The sequence below is a fragment of the Ascaphus truei genome, chromosome 1, assembly GCF_040206685.1.
Source record: "Ascaphus truei isolate aAscTru1 chromosome 1, aAscTru1.hap1, whole genome shotgun sequence".
Taxonomy (NCBI): Eukaryota; Metazoa; Chordata; class Amphibia; order Anura; family Ascaphidae; genus Ascaphus; species Ascaphus truei.
Window position 1 is genome coordinate 441,896,108 of NC_134483.1, and position 18,720 is coordinate 441,914,827.

General features: G+C 44.9%; 1 protein-coding gene across 1 annotated transcript in view; it reads left to right on the forward strand.

The window, feature by feature from the left end:
- The window catches only part of ANXA5 (annexin A5), a 47,092-nt gene extending 43,520 nt beyond the window's left edge, over positions 1 to 3,572 (forward strand). Inside the window, exons 11-13 of the mRNA XM_075616076.1 lie at positions 280 to 338; positions 2,144 to 2,266; positions 2,936 to 3,572. Of these exons, the coding sequence (XP_075472191.1) occupies positions 280 to 338; positions 2,144 to 2,266; positions 2,936 to 2,998 (245 nt within the window). The 3' untranslated portion in view covers positions 2,999 to 3,572. The remainder of the gene's footprint in view (positions 1 to 279; positions 339 to 2,143; positions 2,267 to 2,935) is intronic.
- Positions 3,573 to 18,720: the final 15,148 nt, after the last annotated feature.

The window sequence follows — 18,720 nt, forward strand, 5'->3', positions numbered from 1 at the left end:
TTAGGAACTTGAGAATAATAGCTTGGAATACTTGGGCATCTTGTAAGGTGTCAATAACTTGCATTTTACCGCGTTAAACAATGTTGCTGCAATTGGTTAATTTTGATCATAGTAGGGACTTCTCTTTTAACCACAGCACTCTGTGGTATATTCATATGCAGTGCAATCACTTCATTTTTGTGGGGTCATTTTAAATGCCTCCACTGACATCTAAATTTAAGTGCATAGTGTTTTCAATTACCTATTTTACCAGTAGCCATTATTTTGTTTATTTTGCAGTGAAGAGTGCCCGCAGTGTTCCTGGATACTTTGCAGAAACTCTTTATGATGCTATGAAGGTAAGCGGGCATACTTCTGGAGATGTGGGATTGTATTCTCCTTTGTAATGAGTCCTAGTAAAAAAAAAAAATAATAAAAAAAAAAAAATTGGGTCCAGAAGAAGAGTAGGTCTGGTGTGGATCGTGATACGGTTTATCGACCAACTTTAAAGATTTAGATGTACGTGCGCATTTAAGACCTCACATCTCCAGCTGTACTAGTAAAGGGAAACATAACTTTCTTTTTCTGTACATTTATATCATATTGAATTTTTTTTATATATATATTTATAATTAAACAAAATCTGTTTTGAATAATTCAGATTTGCATAATGGTTGACCTGATCATAGCCAGGCTATGGTTAATTTTAATTACCATGTTCAATCTGCTTGTCAAAGCTGTGTTTATGGGCAAGTACAGAAAATAGATCATACCTAATAAAAGGATATACAGTAAATGGTGCATGGACTATTCACTTTAAGATGGAAATCTCTTATGGAACTCAATAACCGGGTCTTGTGGTTCTCTGCATGTATCCTGGGCACAAAAAAGATTGTAAGCTCTTTTAGGCTAGCCAAATTCTGTATGTAATGCTGAATGCACTCAGTTCAACAGTATGTACTGTACAACAAACAAGTGATTGTACCACCAGGCTAAACACAAAACATGCACAATCTGAATGCTATGGGAGACTGATGGCACAAGTACATTCTATAGTTCAAGGAATATAATTAAGCTACTAACGGCTTCACAAGTGTCATTGTAATGTATGTCTTTATTTATATAGCGCCATTAATGTACATAGCGCTTCACAGTAGGAAGCTCTCAACACCTTTTCTTAACTTTTTTTTATTTAAAAAAAAAAAAATATTTTGAGGTGGATCTTTACCAGAGACGACTCATCAAAGGATCTCACTGTGGTTTATACTAAAACAGTGTTTCCCAACTCCAGCACTGGTGGCTCAGTCAAAATGACTGAGCCACTGATTGACCCACCTGTGCTGGAGCAGGGATATCCTTAAGACCTGACCTGTTGGGGTTCCCTGAGGACTGGAGTTGGGAAACACTAACCGGTCAGGTCTTAAGGATATCCCTGCTCCAGCACAGGTGGGTCAATCAGTGGCTCAGTCACTTTGACTGCGCCACCAGTGCTGGAGTTGGGAAACACTGTCCTAAAGGACATATCCGTAGCAGAAACCGGTCACGGCACGGTGGCTTTTACGTGAGTTGTTCAGAGGTCACAGACATGCGAACAAGCAAAGATTCGCGCTTTTTTATTTATTTATTTATTTTTTGCAACAAAAGTCTACTAAAAACTGCCAAATTGTTAAATTACTATGTCAAAGTGGCAAGAGCAGCTTTACTTTTTTTTTTTTGCCAAGTTTAAAATTTCAAAAGTAATGCAAAATAATTGAAACTTGGCAAAAAACAAAACAAAAGTCAAGCTGCTCTTGCCACTTTAACGACATAATAATTTAACAATTTGGCCGTTTTCAGTAGACTTTTTGGTGCAAAAAAAAAAGAAATTGGCACAGCACTTTCAATTATTTTGCATTACTTTTGAAATTTTAAAGTGCTGTGCCAATTTCTCCTTTTATTGTTTTTTTTTTTTTTTGTTTTTTTATTCAGTGAATTTGCACTTTTTTTGCATTGATGCAAGCCTTTTTTGCCAAACTGAAAGGTGAAATTTGCAAGGCTTGCTAACTTGTGCAATGTCTAGTCACACTACCTTATTGGTAGCTGGTTGGCGGCCAGATCCAACACTTCTGTACATTGAAAGCCAACATGTAATTCTGTTTTCTGCCTTGCTTTTTTTTCCCCACAGGGCGCTGGCACTAATGACTGTACCCTGATAAGAGTTATGGTTTCCAGGAGTGAAATTGACTTGCTTGACATAAGGCGCGAGTTCCGTCAGAATTTTGGGAAATCTCTGCTTCAAATGATTAAGGTAAAGTGTGGAAAAATTAACATGTCATGATTTACTGAAGTACTACATGCCATAATCCTGAGGCAACATGTTAATGCCATTGCCCGTACTGCACAGTAAAATGTATTTTCAATTGTTTCTCTAAACAGAATACAGACTTGATTTCTGGTCTATGCTCTTTAAAATGGTCATTAAAATAAGTGGACCTATCCTGTTTAAGAAACCCAAGCTTGACTTGATTTAATAAGACCATTGTGTAAATGCCTCGAACTCTTTGAGCTGGAGGAGACGGCACAATGCAACTTTTTTTCCCCCCCCTTAACATTGAAGGGGTTAAAGCAGTCAAAGGTGGCTAGGATTCAACAACCTGAAAATCTAAAATATACTGGTTTTAGTCACAAGCAAAATATTAGTGTATAGCAAACTCCTGAAACCATTAAGAAGCTTAAAAAGCACTGAAGACATGTAGTCCTATCTGTAGTACAGGGAAAAGTTATTGTTTCAGCATAAACTTTATTATTATTTTTTTTTCCCTTCTCCCTTTCTTTGTATTTTTAATTTGTCCTGAGCACAGCAGCACAATGATTCCCTTTAGAAGAATGTTGCCATTCGTGTAAAACCCACATGCTTTGCCCACCCGCCCCTGTTGGTCAGGGTGTCTTGTGACTAACAGTTATTCCTTCTTTATAGAGCGATACATCTGGTGACTACAGTAGCACACTCCTCCTTCTCTGTGGAGGCGATGATGAGTAATGTCTCCATTGAACAGAAGGAAACCAGCGTTGGACAACCCCTGCATGACTTACTACAGCTGTTATTTCTATATGCTAATGCTTTGTGCCCATCATGCTGATTATTGTATTTTGTAGAAGTAAAATACAGTTTATGCGTCCAACTTCCGAAGTTCCTTGTAGGGACCACATAGTAGATGCTAATATGTATTGTGATAATGTTGCAGAAGCCCAAATAGCCTTTATATTAGTATTCTTAATCCTCTGAATTAAAGTACATTTAAGATGGGGACAGCAGACTGTTACAAGCAAGATAATGAAGCTTAAGATGCATTTTTCAGTCACTAGGAGCATACAGTATCTTTGGTTCCTGATATAAAGGTATCTGAACCTTGCTCTAGACAGAAGTCACATGAATCCTTGTAATTTGGGCAGAAATAATAATAAAAAAAAAAATTACAAAAAAGCCTAATGTGATTCATGTATTCTTTTCTTTTTTTCTATTGAGTAATTGAAGTAGAAATGGCAATTGCTGACGTTGAAGGTGCTAATCGATAAAGCCTGAAATAAAATAAGCATTTAATGTGGAAATAAAATTTTGAAATGTAGTTTTTTTTTTTTTTTTTTTTTTCCTCCAAACAATTACGTGTACAGTGTTTTTTTGGGCAGTATTTTAGCTTATTTGTATATCTTCAGCATTGCAAGGCTACAGCAGTAACTCCATTATTTGTTATGCCTGTTGAGTCTTGCCCATTCAGTATAGTTCAGCAGTGCTTGTGTCCGTCACGGCCACCTACAAGTAGTCTTTTAAGGATGTTGCTGCTTTAGCACAGGTGACCCCCTATGCTGAAATGGGGATATCCTTAACTCCTGGTGGAGCACTGATCATGTTGAGTACCCCATGAATAGTTAGAAGTGTCATATTGCCCAACTAATGCATCACCATTTCTCTGCAGTGGCCCTACAGTATGTCTGTAGCGGTAACTCCTGTTTTTTCTCTGCCATTTCTGTATCACAAAATCGGGCAGTATTTAGAAAATGTGAGATAAAATGGAAATATTACTGTATGCTCATTCGCATGTCTGACAGGTCTGCAACCCTGCCTTTCACCATTATCACACAATGCTTCCACTGCAGCAAGGGATTCTGGGAAATGACATGCAAATGAGCACACAGTGCCACCTTTTGCTTCTAAACCATGACCTGGTCCCCTGTAAGCTAATGCTTATTAATGCTAACGTTCAAAAGCTGTGATATGCAGCAAGCATTGGCTTACAGGGGACCATGTTACATGGTTTTGAAGCAAAAGGTGGCACTGTGTGCTCATTTGCATGTCATTTCCCAGAATCTCTTGCTGCATTGTGTGATAATGGTGAAAGGCAGGGTTGCAGATATGCAAATGAGCATACAGTAATATTTCCATTTGCTATATGCTTTACTGTGGAGGGTTTTTGTCACTTAACATACATATGTATATAGTTTGGTTACTTGTTTTCATAGTTTGGTTTCTTAGTTTAGTTTCATATGAGGTTCAACCTATGCTAAATTTAGACAACAGATACTTTATCCTATGTCTATACTTATTGATCCAGAGGAAGACAAACAAAAAACCCCAGTGTTAAATCATCCAATGATTTCTTATAACGGGAAAAATAAATTCCTTCCTGACTCAAAGAATTGGCAATCTGGTTAATCCCTGGATTAACGTTCTTCCCATGAATACTTAATTTGTACATCCCTGTATACCTTTACTTAATTTGTATATCCCTGTATACCTTTCCTTTCTAAAGATGTCCAATTTTTTTTTTTTTTTATAACAAATATATTGTATCTGCTATTAGTCTTCATGGGTAATGAATTCCACATTTTAACTGCCCTTGCTTTAAAGAACACTTCCTTTTGTTGCTGGTCAAATCTCCTTTCCTCCAAACTAAGGCCACGGGCATGGTGCCTCAGGCCGTGTTCCTGCTCTGCCTCGCCTGCTCAAGCTGGTGCTTTTTTGCGTCTTGGCAGGTGAGGCAGTGAGCGTGCTTTGGAGGCGTGGTGGGAGGCAGGGCTAGTCCCTTGCTCCCATTGGATGTTTGCAGTCACGTGACTGCTCCTCCGCTCCCCTCAGCGCGGAAATTTAAACCTGCCTGTCTCCTGAAATTTTCTGAGCCTCTGCACACATGCGGAAGTGGCTCCTAAAGCCGCGCTGATTACAGATGCAAGGGGTAAATGCATCTGCTCAGCGGGGTCTGTTTTACCATGTCCCAGGCCTAAAGGGATGCCCCTCCGAGTCCTTGGTACTGCTTGTGGGATGAATAATTATTTTGAAAGCTGTGTGTGTGTGTGTGTGTGTGTGTGTGTGTGTGTGTTATAATTCATCGTGTAAAGGATAAACATTTTAACAAATGAAGCAGACAAAGTGAGATTGCGTGGCTTTTCGAGCCCTTCTCGGCCAGGCGATTCAAGGTGAACTGAGTAATCAACAGTACAATCCAATATATAGTAAAAATAATAATATAATGACCGAGAAGAAAAAAAAAAAAGGGGAGGGGGGTGGAGTGGGTAGGCGGGGGAAAAGATCGGTGCTACCTCCATCACGTCCCGCGATCCAGCCGAGAACCATCTCCTACGGTCCCACCTCATCCTAAACCTGTTGACTGAAGTACTGCTGTCCCGAGGTCTGTTTATATGAAATAACATGAACATTCACTTCAGAGAACGCACCTACATCTATTATAGCCAAATTGAGTTACTCTCGACCCCAGTGCTGTCTGTCTGTGCCAACCAGGGCGTCCAGACTTTTAGAAAATTGGTGCCAGTGTCGTTAACTGAACTCGTCAACTTTTCCATCTGGCATATAAAACACATGGGATTCCGAATCTTTGGGATGCTTGGGATATCGGGGCGTTTCCATAATGCTGCAATCTCGCACCGCGTTGCTATTGCAAAATGTGCAAGTAACTTATTTGTTTTGGTAAGGCACGATAATGGTCTGTTCAGAAGGAACAGCCATGGGTCTGGGTATTGTGAGGTCAAAAATCCTCTGGATCCAATTTCTGATTTTCTCCCATATTGGAGTGATCCGCGGGCAGGACCACAGCATATGTAACAGGTCTGCCGATCCCCCGCACTGCTGAGGGCACAGCGGGGAGGATCCCGGCACGAACCTAGATAATTTCAGAGGGGTGAAGTACCATCTCATGAGGACTTTGTGTTCTCTTTGAGAGTGGTGCAGATGGAGCTCTTTGCCGTTGCTAAAAATATAGCGTTCCACTCCTCATCCTCCAGGGTATCGCCTAAATCCAATTCTCATTGGGATCGGAAAGAGGGCACCTGTTGTTCCCGATCACTTCTCCGTATAACTGTGATGTGAGTCCCTTCGTGTCCGTCTCTGCCAGACAGAGCTTTTCGAAAGATGTCAAAGGGGGGTATGGGGCAAATTTATTGTAAAATGCTCTGAGCTGGAGGTATCTAAAAAAAATTCTGAGTGGGGTATATCTTTTTCTAGCCTGATGTGATCGAATGTTTTGACCTTTCTATTGTAACCCTCCAGATCTTTAATCAGTTTGTATCCTTTCTGTTTCCAAATTGAGATATTACTGCCTGATAGGCCTGGTGTGAACTTGGGATTACTCCATAAGTGGGACATCATAGTGTCTTGTCGTGAGGGAGTGCCTTACCCTAGAAGCCTCCCAGATCGATAGTGAGTTGGTCATTGAGGAGAGTGGTATGTCAGCGTACTTTCGTGCTGTTTTGGGTAACCAAATCAAGCTGCTGAGCTCTAATGGGGAACAGACCACTTTCCAACTCCACCCATCTTTTTAATTGCGGGTTGGATTGCATTGAACAATATGACTTAATTGCGCCGCTTTGTAGTATAACAGGCAGGCCACCGCTACGCCACCAGCCAATACAGGTCTTTTCATATTCAATTTGTTAACTCGGTTTTCTTTCTCCCCATATAAATTTAGAGATTTCAGACTGAAGTGAGAGCAAATCCTTCAGTCTGAGTGGCACTGGTAACATCTGGAAAAGGTATAGGATACGGGGGAGTAAAGTCATTTTGACGCTATGTATCCTACCTATCCAGGATATCCTCTGGGATGCCCACCTGTGCAGATCGGTTTTCAGAGTCCGGATCAGGTTGGGATAATTTGCTTTATATATGCCTTTGGCATCTTTGGTGATGTGGACTCCCAAGTATTTTATCTATTTCTGCTGCCAATTAAATTTGAAATTTAGTTTTAGTAACTTCTCGGTATATCTAGGGAGATTGATATTGAGGGCCTCAGATTTGGATTCGTTTATTTTGAACCCAGAGATCCTCGAATCTGTTCAATAGATAAAATAAGTTTGGTAAGGAGGTGAGGGGCTTTGTAACAATCAAGAGGATGTCATCTGCGTATAGGGCCGCTTTATGAGATTGGGAATATGCGTTTAACCCTGAGATGTCCGGATTGCCTCTGATTTGCGCCGCCAGCGGTTCGATACACAGGGCAAAGAGGAGAGGAGATAGCGGGCACCCCTGTCTCGTGCCATTCTTTATTTGGAATGGTATCAAAGGGTAGCCCTGATGTATGATCCTGGCGGTAGGGCCTGAGAACAGCGAGAGAATCGCCCCAATCATCTGATCTCCGAAGCTGAATGCCGCAAGCGTCTCTTTTAAATAGGGGCGGTCTATCCTATCAAAAGCCTTTTCTGCGTCCAGACTTAACATACTTTGTGTGTTATTTGTATTAGCCAATTCTAACAGATCAATGAATCATCGGTTATTATCCGCTGCCTGCCTCCCCCTAATAAATCCGACCTGATCTGGGTGTATAAGTCTGGGTAGGATGAGACAATCTATTGGCCAGTAATTTGGCGTTTATTTTAATATCGGCATTAATTAAAGATATTGGCCTGTAACTTTTGCAATCCAGCAGATCCTTACCAGGCTTGTGAATTAGAGATATAGATGCCCGCAGTATTTCCCTGGGGATGGGAGTTCCTGCTAAAATCGCATTGAACCCTTGGAGCAACCTCGGAGTGAGTGATTTAACAAATTTCTTATAATATAGCCCCGAAAAGCCATCTGGCCTGGGGGCCTTTGATGGTTTAAGTTCTTTGATGGCCTATGACACCTCCTCGATAGAGAAGTCTGTGCCTAGGGCCTCTCTATCTGTTTCCGTCAATCTCTCCAGATTTGAGCTGGCTAGGAAATCTCTCAACGCCCCGCTCGTTTTAGTATTGTGTACCACCTTCTCTCCATTATACAGAGATTCATAGAATGAACCGAATTCTTCTACTATTTTCTTAGGGTTGGCTTTGGGGGTACAGGATTTTAAGCATACAGCAGCGGCAGCTCTTATTCGAGCAAAAGCCGCTGGCTGTATGTGGCTGGGAAGCGGGTAGCCGCGGCGCGTGGCGGCGCACTGTGACGTCACAGTCACAAGCGCGCCCGGCTTCCCCGTCTTCCCTGGCTTCCCCAGGCTTCCCCGACACCCCTGGAGATCAAATCAAGGTAAGCGGGGGTGCGGGGAAGCAGAGGGGCAGAGCAGAAGCCGGGCTCGGGGTCCGGAAGCATAGTAAATTGCGCGCGAGTTGGAGGGGGGGTGCGTGGGGGAAACGCGGCGGTGCGCGGTTATTACTGGCGGCAGCTGGGGTAGATCCCGGCATGCCGCCGGCATTTAGTGCGATAAAGTATGTCGCTACTGTATAGCTTGGATGTTATACTTTGCCTGTCTCGTAGCATACGGGCCAGCATTGTATCCGGCCTGTTTGCTTTTTCGTAAAACTTCCTCTTTGACCAACTCAGTGAATTATCTGCCCTGGAGGTTAATAGCATATTTAACTCAATTTTGGTGTCTTAATTCTTGTAGGGTTTGAGAGTCTGGGCTTCTTTTATGTTTTGAGGAGTGGGAATGTAATTTAGTTTGGAGCGTGGCAATTTTGGCATCTCTCTCCCTTTTTCTTCTAGCTGTGATACTAATTAGTGTGCCCCGCAATGTCGCTTTATGTGCTTCCCATAGAACTAACTGGGATTCGACAGAGCCGTAATTTATATGAAAAAACTGGTCTATATCATTACCAATAGCGTCACAGATCTCGGGGATTTTTAGAATTGATTAAGTTTCCAGTTCGCCTCTGGTCTATCGGTTCGAATATTATTGCACCTTAGCTCTATCGGTGCATGGTCAGATCATGAAATATCATGGATCCCAGCTCGGGAAACCATAGGAACCAGTTGACAGGAGACAAAAAAGTAATCGATTCTGCTGTAAGAGCCGTGTGGATGGGAGTAGAACGTATAGTCTATCTGCTGGGTGTAATTCTCTCCATATATCAGTTAGTTGGTTGGCTTTGAGGCCCCTGCATAGTGAGATTCCCACTCTCTTGTTGTCCGAGCCCGCCCCCCCTGATCTATCAAGGTGTGGTTGCATAACCATTTTGATATCCCCTGCATGTGGAGTTCAAGGTCCTGAAGAAATTATCAAAGAAGACCGCGTCTTGCTCACAAGGGGCATACACAGAGGCCAGCGTGATGCACTGCCCACGAATTGTACCTACCAAACTTATAAAACGACCGTCTATATCACGCTTGGTTGACTGAATAACAAATGGAATTTTATTTCTGAACAGAATGGCCACTTTGCGTTTTTTTAACAGATGCTGAAGATAAGAAGACCTGGGAGAAGTCTTTATCTAAAAATTTAGGGGCGCTACTCTTGCTAAAATATGTCTCTCGTCAATAGTAAGACGTCCGCTTGTTTTTTCTTATAATCGGAGAAAGCTAACTTTCTTTTGATTGGGCTATTAAAGCCCTTTACGTTGTGAGATATTAGCGTTAACGCCATCTTTTAGTGTGTGTATAGAGTAGCAGCTTGACATCTTTCAGCTCACCAGAGTCGTCTTCTCTCGGTCTTGGTTGATCTGTTCCCGTGGTACGTCCACTCTCAGCAGCACCCGTGCCCCGCCAGGGCCGATATCCCTCCTCACGGGGGGATGAGGGGGGGGGGGGGCGGAAGGGGAGATTGGGAAGGGAAGGCAAAACATTAAAAAATACGGAAGGAGTAAAACTTAATATAGAAAATAAATTAAAAACAGATGCAAAATTGAAAAAAAGTAACGAAGAAACAAGAGCCCATCTCGGGAGCCCCCGAGTATGGCTCTTGCGCTCAAGGGGTTGGTCACTTGGCCCAGTCCTGTGAAGGAGCCACTCCTTCCTGCTGGGACCTGACTTCCCTGGGACTTGTCTGCGGTAGAACAATTTTGTGTTCTATTCTGCTCTCCTATTAATACAATTAATATTTTGAAATCATGGTGCAATAGAGGTAAAATACATATATTGACAAATTGATCCAAGAGATCAAAAAAGACCCTCCAAAGATGCACTCTATGATAAAATACTGATAAATGACTTAAACAGACAGCTTAGGGTTTCTCTAGAGTAGGGTCCGTTTTTAAAATCACAAAATAATACAATTTTATTACATCCAAAAAATATTATGTGACATTGTGAAAAAAGAAAAAATTAAATTCTTAAAAATCCCTGTAACGGAGTAGTAGAAATTCTCTTTAGTATAGGAATATTTTTACCATATTAGTTTTTCAATTTCTACTGCGACATCCCATATTACATCTACCAAATAGGTGTATTGTTTAACTGTTAGAGACTCTGGGTATATGACTCCTTGTCTGTAGTTCTATAATACAAAGAGCTATTCCGTCAGATATTCAATTATGACACAAAAATTCCGTTTTCTTAGACAACCAATTGGTGTTTAGTTTGTCTGAATAGGAGACTCTAAATCCCCAGTGTCTCGACAAATTATGCAAAGATTCTGCCTCAGTAGGTCAGGATAGTAAATCTAATACATATAAGCCTATTTGTTATCAATAGCGTTTCCTGCCTATAGGAGATACAACATTGTTAATCTTCATAAATGTGTACAGTATTCATCTGTGTCTCTTAGTGTATTAAGAGCTCATCATATCACAGTGTTCGCATACATTATATTATAACTTCACAGTAAAAAGTTTTGATTCTGCTTCGGCGGGTCAGAAAAAACCGTGGCTGTTTAAAACAATGTATTCGTCACTTATTCTCCTATAGGTTCTCAGTGATCTATATATGCACTCTCATTCCAATTCTGGTAGAAGCCTATGGTGAATATTCTCAGTGAATAACATCTTGATTTCAATATCGCCAAAGAAATACCATAATAGGTTATTGCGTTATTCCTGGTTCACTTAAGCAGACCCTACTTTCAGATTCTATGTAAGACACTTGCGAAACATAGACTTCTGCATTTGCATCCAATATGTCTATTCAGTGCATAGATAGGAACGCTATTCTAAACAATAAAAACAGTCAAACAAATCTGCCTCGGCGGGTCAGAACACTCAAAGCACCATAATACAAGCCGTATTGTCAGGCACTGATGTCAGGCGCTGGTGTCGCTCTCCGATTACGTCACGACGCACGTTTCACGAGATCAACTCGCTTCTTCAGATGGGGAGGAGTATTCACTGCAACGCGGGTTGCAGCCGATCCAAAATAGCGACTCCCACCAAGCCTAGATCATGCACGTGCTGCGTGCAAGCAGGCTGCACGAGAAATGTGGCGAGAGATGTGCAAGGGTTTGGCGACAAAACCAGAACCCCAGCTAAAAGAAGGGAGCGGCGCGAAATCTGTAGCCTCACCCACCTGTGCAGTGACTGGCCAAAGGACGATGCCACGTCACACAAAGAGAGAGAGTGCCCCTCCTCTACTTTCCACCAGAGGGAGGGGGCACACTGAGAACCAATCCCATCAGTCCTCCCCAGCGGAAGGAGGGACAGGAAGTGAGGCTGAGGAACTTCACTTCTGCTTGACTGGTGAAGGAGAAGGAACTGATTGTGAGACCAGTAAGCTGAGCGACTAAACCCCTGCGCAAAAGATGGCTGACTTAAGCATAACAACTTATCAGCTTCCAGGAGGCCTCCTTGTTTTAGGCTGCTGCACCAGAATCACTTTGTTTCTCCTGGTTGTGGAGGTTGATGGCCGAGAATATCTGCGGTGCCTGTGCGTCCAATGCAGGTCACCCGGCCCGGCCCCAAGTACTACGGCACGTACGGTGCCAACAGTGTGGCACTTTCTACCTATGACCTATCGAGCCATGCCCTACAATAGTGACCCCGCGAGATGCTTCTCCAGCGACGCTGATCGAAGTGGAGGAGGCGGATGCGAAGGCTGCCCTGGTCCCATATATCACCCCTGCGGTAGGGACACAGGCCCAGCCACCAAGAGATACCCCGACGGAGGAGAGAGTGACTGCAGTGGAGGTACCGGAGCGGGCCCGTTTCGTACCCATACCCACTGGCGATGCCGCAAGGACTCAAGGTGATTCCCCAGCGGGGGAACCGTTGTAGTCCTCGTCTGATGATGAGAGAGACAGCATGTCATCGGTGGTGATGTGCTGGCCGGCGGACCACCTCAGCTGTAAAGAAGAGGTTCCACTTACCCCTGAGATGGAGCAGACGAGTCCGGAGAGCCCCCTGACGGCTTGCGCTGGTGTGGCCTGAACCGCATAGAAGTCCCACGGCCGTGGCGACTCCCAGTGCGGCGGAGAAGGGACCCGAGACAGCTCCAGCAGAACCAACGAGCATCACCAGGCAGCAGAGTGGTAAGAGGATACCACCACCCCCTTATTCCCACAAGGTGAAGGAGGAACCTGTGGAGAGAGAGAGGCTTGAGGCCTACCTGCCAGTCCGTGACCCTGATGGTCCACCACTGCCCCTTCCGGTCCTCGACGCACTTCCGGTGCGAGACCAAGGAGCGGATGGAGTTTCCACGACGACCAGCGATGACGTCACTTCCGGGTCGGATTGGCGCAGAAGCCCGGAAGCTTTGATTGCTTCCATAAAGAGAGCTGGGCTCGAAGCAGAATTCGAGGAGTTTAAGGCCCAAGTAGCCAAGCGGTGAGCCCGAAGCGCTGCCGCAAGAGACTGTAAGAGAGTACCTACCGGTCGTGGCATCGCCCGACTCAGAGACACTGTAATGGACTATGGCGATCCTATGGTCACCGCCCCTAGTGCTATTGCCCCGGCCACTGCCACTGCCCCTGCCCCGTCACGTGTCGTGCCACCGGGCCCTAGTGTAAGAGTAAGCTGGATAAGACGCCCAAGTTTTCAACTGATTGGTGGGATTGGGTGTTGAGTGATGAGGGTTCTGATGGGGAGATACCATTGTCAAGTGTTGTACATGTACCTAAACCCACTATGTTTAATCCTGTTCCTAGAGGTAGGGCCCGAGGGTCCCAGTCTACTGCAAAAACAGGTCCCGTAAGTCCCAAACCACCTAAGATGAATCCCACGGTCTACAAGAATGTCATTAGAGGAAGGCGTAAAGGCTCGCACTCTTCTGAGGCAGAGACACCTGGTACGTCCTCGAGAGCTGAGTCTGAGGGAGGTATGAGTGTGTCATCCTCATATGAGCACCGAGACAAATGGTGGGCACCGTTATTCACAGGGTATGATGAGGGGATGGACCGCACCAGATTTGTATTGATAAAGAAAGATATTGTAGATCACTAGTGGGACGCAGGCACCTATTCTCCACATGAGGTTGCCGATGAGTTAGATAACAGGTGGAGAGAAATTATGCAAAAAGTAATCACCCCCAAAGGCTCATCTATTTTGTATGATGATATTGTGCCTGAGGAGCCTAATTACTGGGTACTGCCAGGAAAGGCATGGAACCGGAAACTCACTAAGTTAAGTCGAGCAGATAGAGCCATAGCAGCGAGATACCGGCAGTCTCATGGTTATGAGTTTCCATACGTGCCAGAGCTTATCATGCAGGAGATCGAGGACCAGAGAGACACCTGGCTCAGAGATGCAGTCCTTGAGCACTTAAGAATTAAGTTTGGTAGCACTGCCTACATAAGGGAGGACAAAATATGTTCTCTCTCCCCACCACACCCTCTCTCTCCCCACCACACCCTATCTCTCCCCACCACACCCTATCTCTCCCCCCCACACCCTCTCTCTCTCCCCCCCACAGCCTCTCTCTCCCCCCCCACACCCTCTCTCTCCCCCCCACACCCTCTCTCTCCCCCCACACCCTCTCTCTCCCCCCACACCCTTTCTCTCCCCCCCCACACCCTCTCTCTCCCCCACCACACACTCTCTCTCCCCCCCACACCCTCTCTCTCCCCCCACACCCTCTCTCCCCCCCACACCCTCTCTCTCCCCCCCCCACACCCTCTCTCTCCCCCCCATACCCTCTCTCTCCCCCCCACACCCTCTCTCTCCCCCCCCACACCCTCTCTCTCCCCCCCCACACCCTCTCTCTCCCCCCACACCCTCTCTCTCCCCCCCCACACCCCACACCCTCTCTCTCCCCCCCCACACCCCACACCCTATCTCTCACCCCACACCCTCTCTCTCCCCCCCCCCCCACACCCCACACCCTCTCTCCCACCCCCACACCCCACACCCTCTCTCCCCCCCACACCCTCTCTCTCCCCCCCCCGGGACTAGGTGGCGAGTAGATTTTTTGGTTGGGCGAGTAGATTTTTGGGTGATTTGTCGAACACTGTATATATATATATATATATATATGCAAATACAACTGTATGCTCATCTTAGGCAGGTCTGCAACCCCGCCTTTCCCCATTATCACCCAGCATACAGCACTTCCACTGCAGCAAGGGATTCTGGGAAATGACATGCAAATGAGCACACAGTGTCACTTTTTGCCTCAAAAACCATTTTTAACATGGTTCCCTATAGGCTTAAGCTTGCTGCATGGTCACAGCTTTGAGCACAGCCAGGGTTAAGGTGCATACCCAGAAAACCACCCACAGACAGCCGTTTCGACCTTTATGGGTCTCATCAGTGTGGGGTTGATTTTAACTGGGTATGCAAAGAGGCTATGGGATAGGCTATACCATAATACTGAGTTAAGTTATGGTGAGTAAAAAAAAGTGACAAAAACCCTCCACAGGAAAGCAAATATGCAAATACAACTGTATGCTCATCTGCATGTCTTAGGCAGGTCTGCAACCCCGCCTCTGCCCATTATCACCCAGCATACAGCACTTCCACTGCAGCAAGGGATTCTGGGAAATGACATGCAAATGAGCACACAGTGTCACGTTTTGCCTCAAAAAACATTTTTAACATGGTTCCCTATAGGCTTAAGCTTGCTGCATGGTCACAGCTTTGAGCACAGCCAGGGTTAAGGTGCATAACCAGAAAACCACCCACAGACAGCCGTTTCGACCTTTATGGGTCTCATCAGTGTGGGGTTGATTTTAACTGGGTATGCAAAGAGGCTATGGGATAGGCTATACCATAATACTGAGTTAAGTTATGGTGAGTAAAAAAAAGTGACAAAAACCCTCCACAGGAAAGCAAATATGCAAATACAACTGTATGCTCATCTGCATATCTTAGGCAGGTCTGCAACCCCGCCTTTCCCCATTATCACCCAGCATACAGCACTTCCACTGCAGCAAGGGATTCTGGGAAATGACATACAAATGAGCACACAGTGTCACTTTGTGCCTCAATAACCATTTTTAACATGGTTCCCTATAGGCTTAAGCTTGCTGCATGGTCACAGCTTTGAGCACAGCCAGGGTTAAGGTGCATACCCAGAAAACCACCCACAGACAGCTGTTTTGACCTTGATGGGTCTCATCAGTGTGGGGTTGATTTTACTGGGAATGCAAGAGAGGCTATGGGATAGGCTAAACCATAATACTGAGTTAAGTTATGGTGAGTAAATAAAGTGACAAAAACCCTCCACAGGAAAGCAAATATGCAAATATAACTGTATGCTCATCTGCATGTCTTAGGCAGGTCTGCAACCCCGCCTTTCCCCATTATCACCCAGCATACAGCAGTTCCACTGCAGCAAGGGATATATATATATATATATATATATATATATATATATATATATATATATATATATATTATAAATCAAACTGTTGCATCAAAACAGATTTTGGGCCTTTTGTCCTTGCCAAAAAGTAGCGTGGTCAAGTGATAATGTGCTATATCATGCACTAAGGATGGCAGCCCATATACCTGTAGCATGTTTACTGATACTGAAATGTTTCAGTCATACAGTAGATGGTGCTAGTGTTTCAGCTGTGCAGGTCTGCCTTGCCACTATGCAAATAGCAGGGGAAGTGGCAATGCGTTGTAATTTGACAGTTTTTAAAGTTAGAGAAATTATGCTGAATTTTTTTTTTTTTTAAGGATATTTCATTTTGCAGATATTTTCCTGTAGGGGAAAATAAAGACGTCAGGATGAAGAACTGCGTTCAACTCTACACTTATAGTACAAATAAAAAGATATGTTGAGCCCCATTTATGTAAGATCACATGTGTATTTTTATGGCGTTTGCTGTTTGGCATATACACAATGACCTGTCAAACTTACTGCTAAAGGTACTGGTGAAAAGTTTCAGAGCCTGTAGGGAGACATTAATATTAAGAGTCCACTAAACTCGTCCTATCTAAACCTTTCGAAAACCCTTTTTTTAATCCTTTGTTCTGTTTTGTTCTCATTTTTCAGTCTATGAATCTCTTCTGTTTTTCTTTTGCGTTTCTTTGCATAGTTTAGTGTTTTTTCTTCTCCACAATACCTTGTCTTCATCATTCACCGAATGGCCAGTGTGGTATTACTTGGTAACCCACAATTCACCTATTGCTCCTTTATAAACCAGAGGAACTGTTACTCCCCAACCGTGCACCCCCTGAAAGTGAAAGCAAGGCAGTCTTTCTGTTTGTAGGGGAGGGTGAGTAAGTGATGCACTTCACAAAACAGGAGCTGCAAAAATGCCAAATTTCTATGTGCAGGGGAAAAAAATATAGCAAAAGCAAGTTACAAAAGTCATTTTTGAGGGTGACCGCAGGCACTAGCCTGTCCCTTCTACATTACATTTGTTTTCAGCGATTAAAGGTTGCTTTTTTTCCTGTGCACATACTGTATACATTTTGATTTTTTTACCTCTCGTGTAATGGTACATAACATCACTTGTTTGCCCCAGTGTAAAATTGGTAACGTTTGGGTTGTTGCACCCATATAAATGTTTTCTATTTTGGTGAAGAGAAACCATCCTTTCCGGGGTGCCGGGCGGGGGGAGAGCGAGCGGAGCCGTGGTGCTGGGCAGGTGGAGAGAGCGCAGAGTTTTGATGCCGGACGGGGGGAGTGCGAGCCGGGGTGCCGGGCGGGGGGAGTGCGAGCCGGGGTGCCGGACGGGGGGAGTGCGAGCCGGGGTGCCGGGCGGGGGGAGTGCGAGACGATGTGCCAGGTGGGGGGAGAGCGAGAGGAGCCGTGGTGCTGGGCGGGGGGAGAGAGCGAGCGGAGCCAGGGTTCCCGGGCGGGGGAGAGGATTGGTGGGCACGCATGGGCCGGGTGCGTGGGGCCCCCCGGCAACTGCCCAGCATTGTAAAAATACCAGCATTGTTTCATGAAAAGCAACCAGGAATGAATCATCCTAATGCTTAATACCGTACTGGGTACAAAGGTCATAAATGGCAGTCCATAGATATCAAAGGGTTAATGCATGTTGATATATAAACAGGACTAATCAGGTTTTTGAGAGAAATTTTTTTGGGGTGAAAATACCAGCACAAATGTTTGATCAAAAACATCCAGGAATGAATCATCCTGATGCTAACCCACCCAATCACTAAAAATCACTAACCCATCCACCCAATCACTAAAATCACTAACCCACCCAAACCAACCCACCCAACCCAACCACCCAACCCAACCACCAACCCAACCCAATCACTAACCCACTGACCCACCCACACAATCACTAAACCCAAATCACTAAAACCCAATCACTAAAAATCACAAAACCCACCCACCCAATCACTAAACCCACCCACCCAATCACTAAACCCACCCACCCAATCACTAAGCCCAGACCCAATCACTAAAACCCCCAATCACTAAAACCCCCAATCACTAAACCCACCCACCCAATCACTAAAACCCCCACCCAATCACTAAAAAATCACTAATCCCACCCACCCAATCATCACTAAACCCAAATCACTAAAACTGCCCGACGTGCCCATGCGTTAAGACGGCACAGCACACGTAGACACTGAGATACACACACCTCACTGACAAACATTGAGGCACAAATAGCACACTGACAGAGCAAACTGTAACTGACACATTTACACACAAACACACCATACTGACACACTGAAGCACACTGACAGACTGAAACACACAGCAAATTGACACACAACCAACTGACACACATACACACAGAAAATTGACACAAATACACACAGCACACCTTCCCACAGCAGCACATGCAGTAGTAACTCCGCCCCCTGATGTCGCAGAGAGCAGGGGCAGACAGAGTTCTTCAGCTCTCTGCCTCAGTTCCACTCCAAGCCTCTGCTGCCTGCTCTCTGCAACCCCCCACCCCCCCGTTGCAGCTCTCAATCTTGCTGGCAATTTGCTGTTAAGGAGCCCGGAGGAGGAAGGGGGCACTGATTTCTGCAGTTATCGGATAGACTCCTGGGCCAAATGTGTCGACGACCCTGAGTGGGCCCCCCAAGAGTATGGGCCCCATGGCTTTGCCCGGGCTATAGCAATGACCCTGCGCCACACACAGTTAATGTTTAGAGATGGGTGAATTTTCAGGCAGTTCCCGTGCATCGTCATCTTCAAATTCAGTCAGTTGTGAGCAGACCTGGAGCTTCTTATTCTGCTGCATTAGACTCCAGGGTCAAGGTGATACGTGG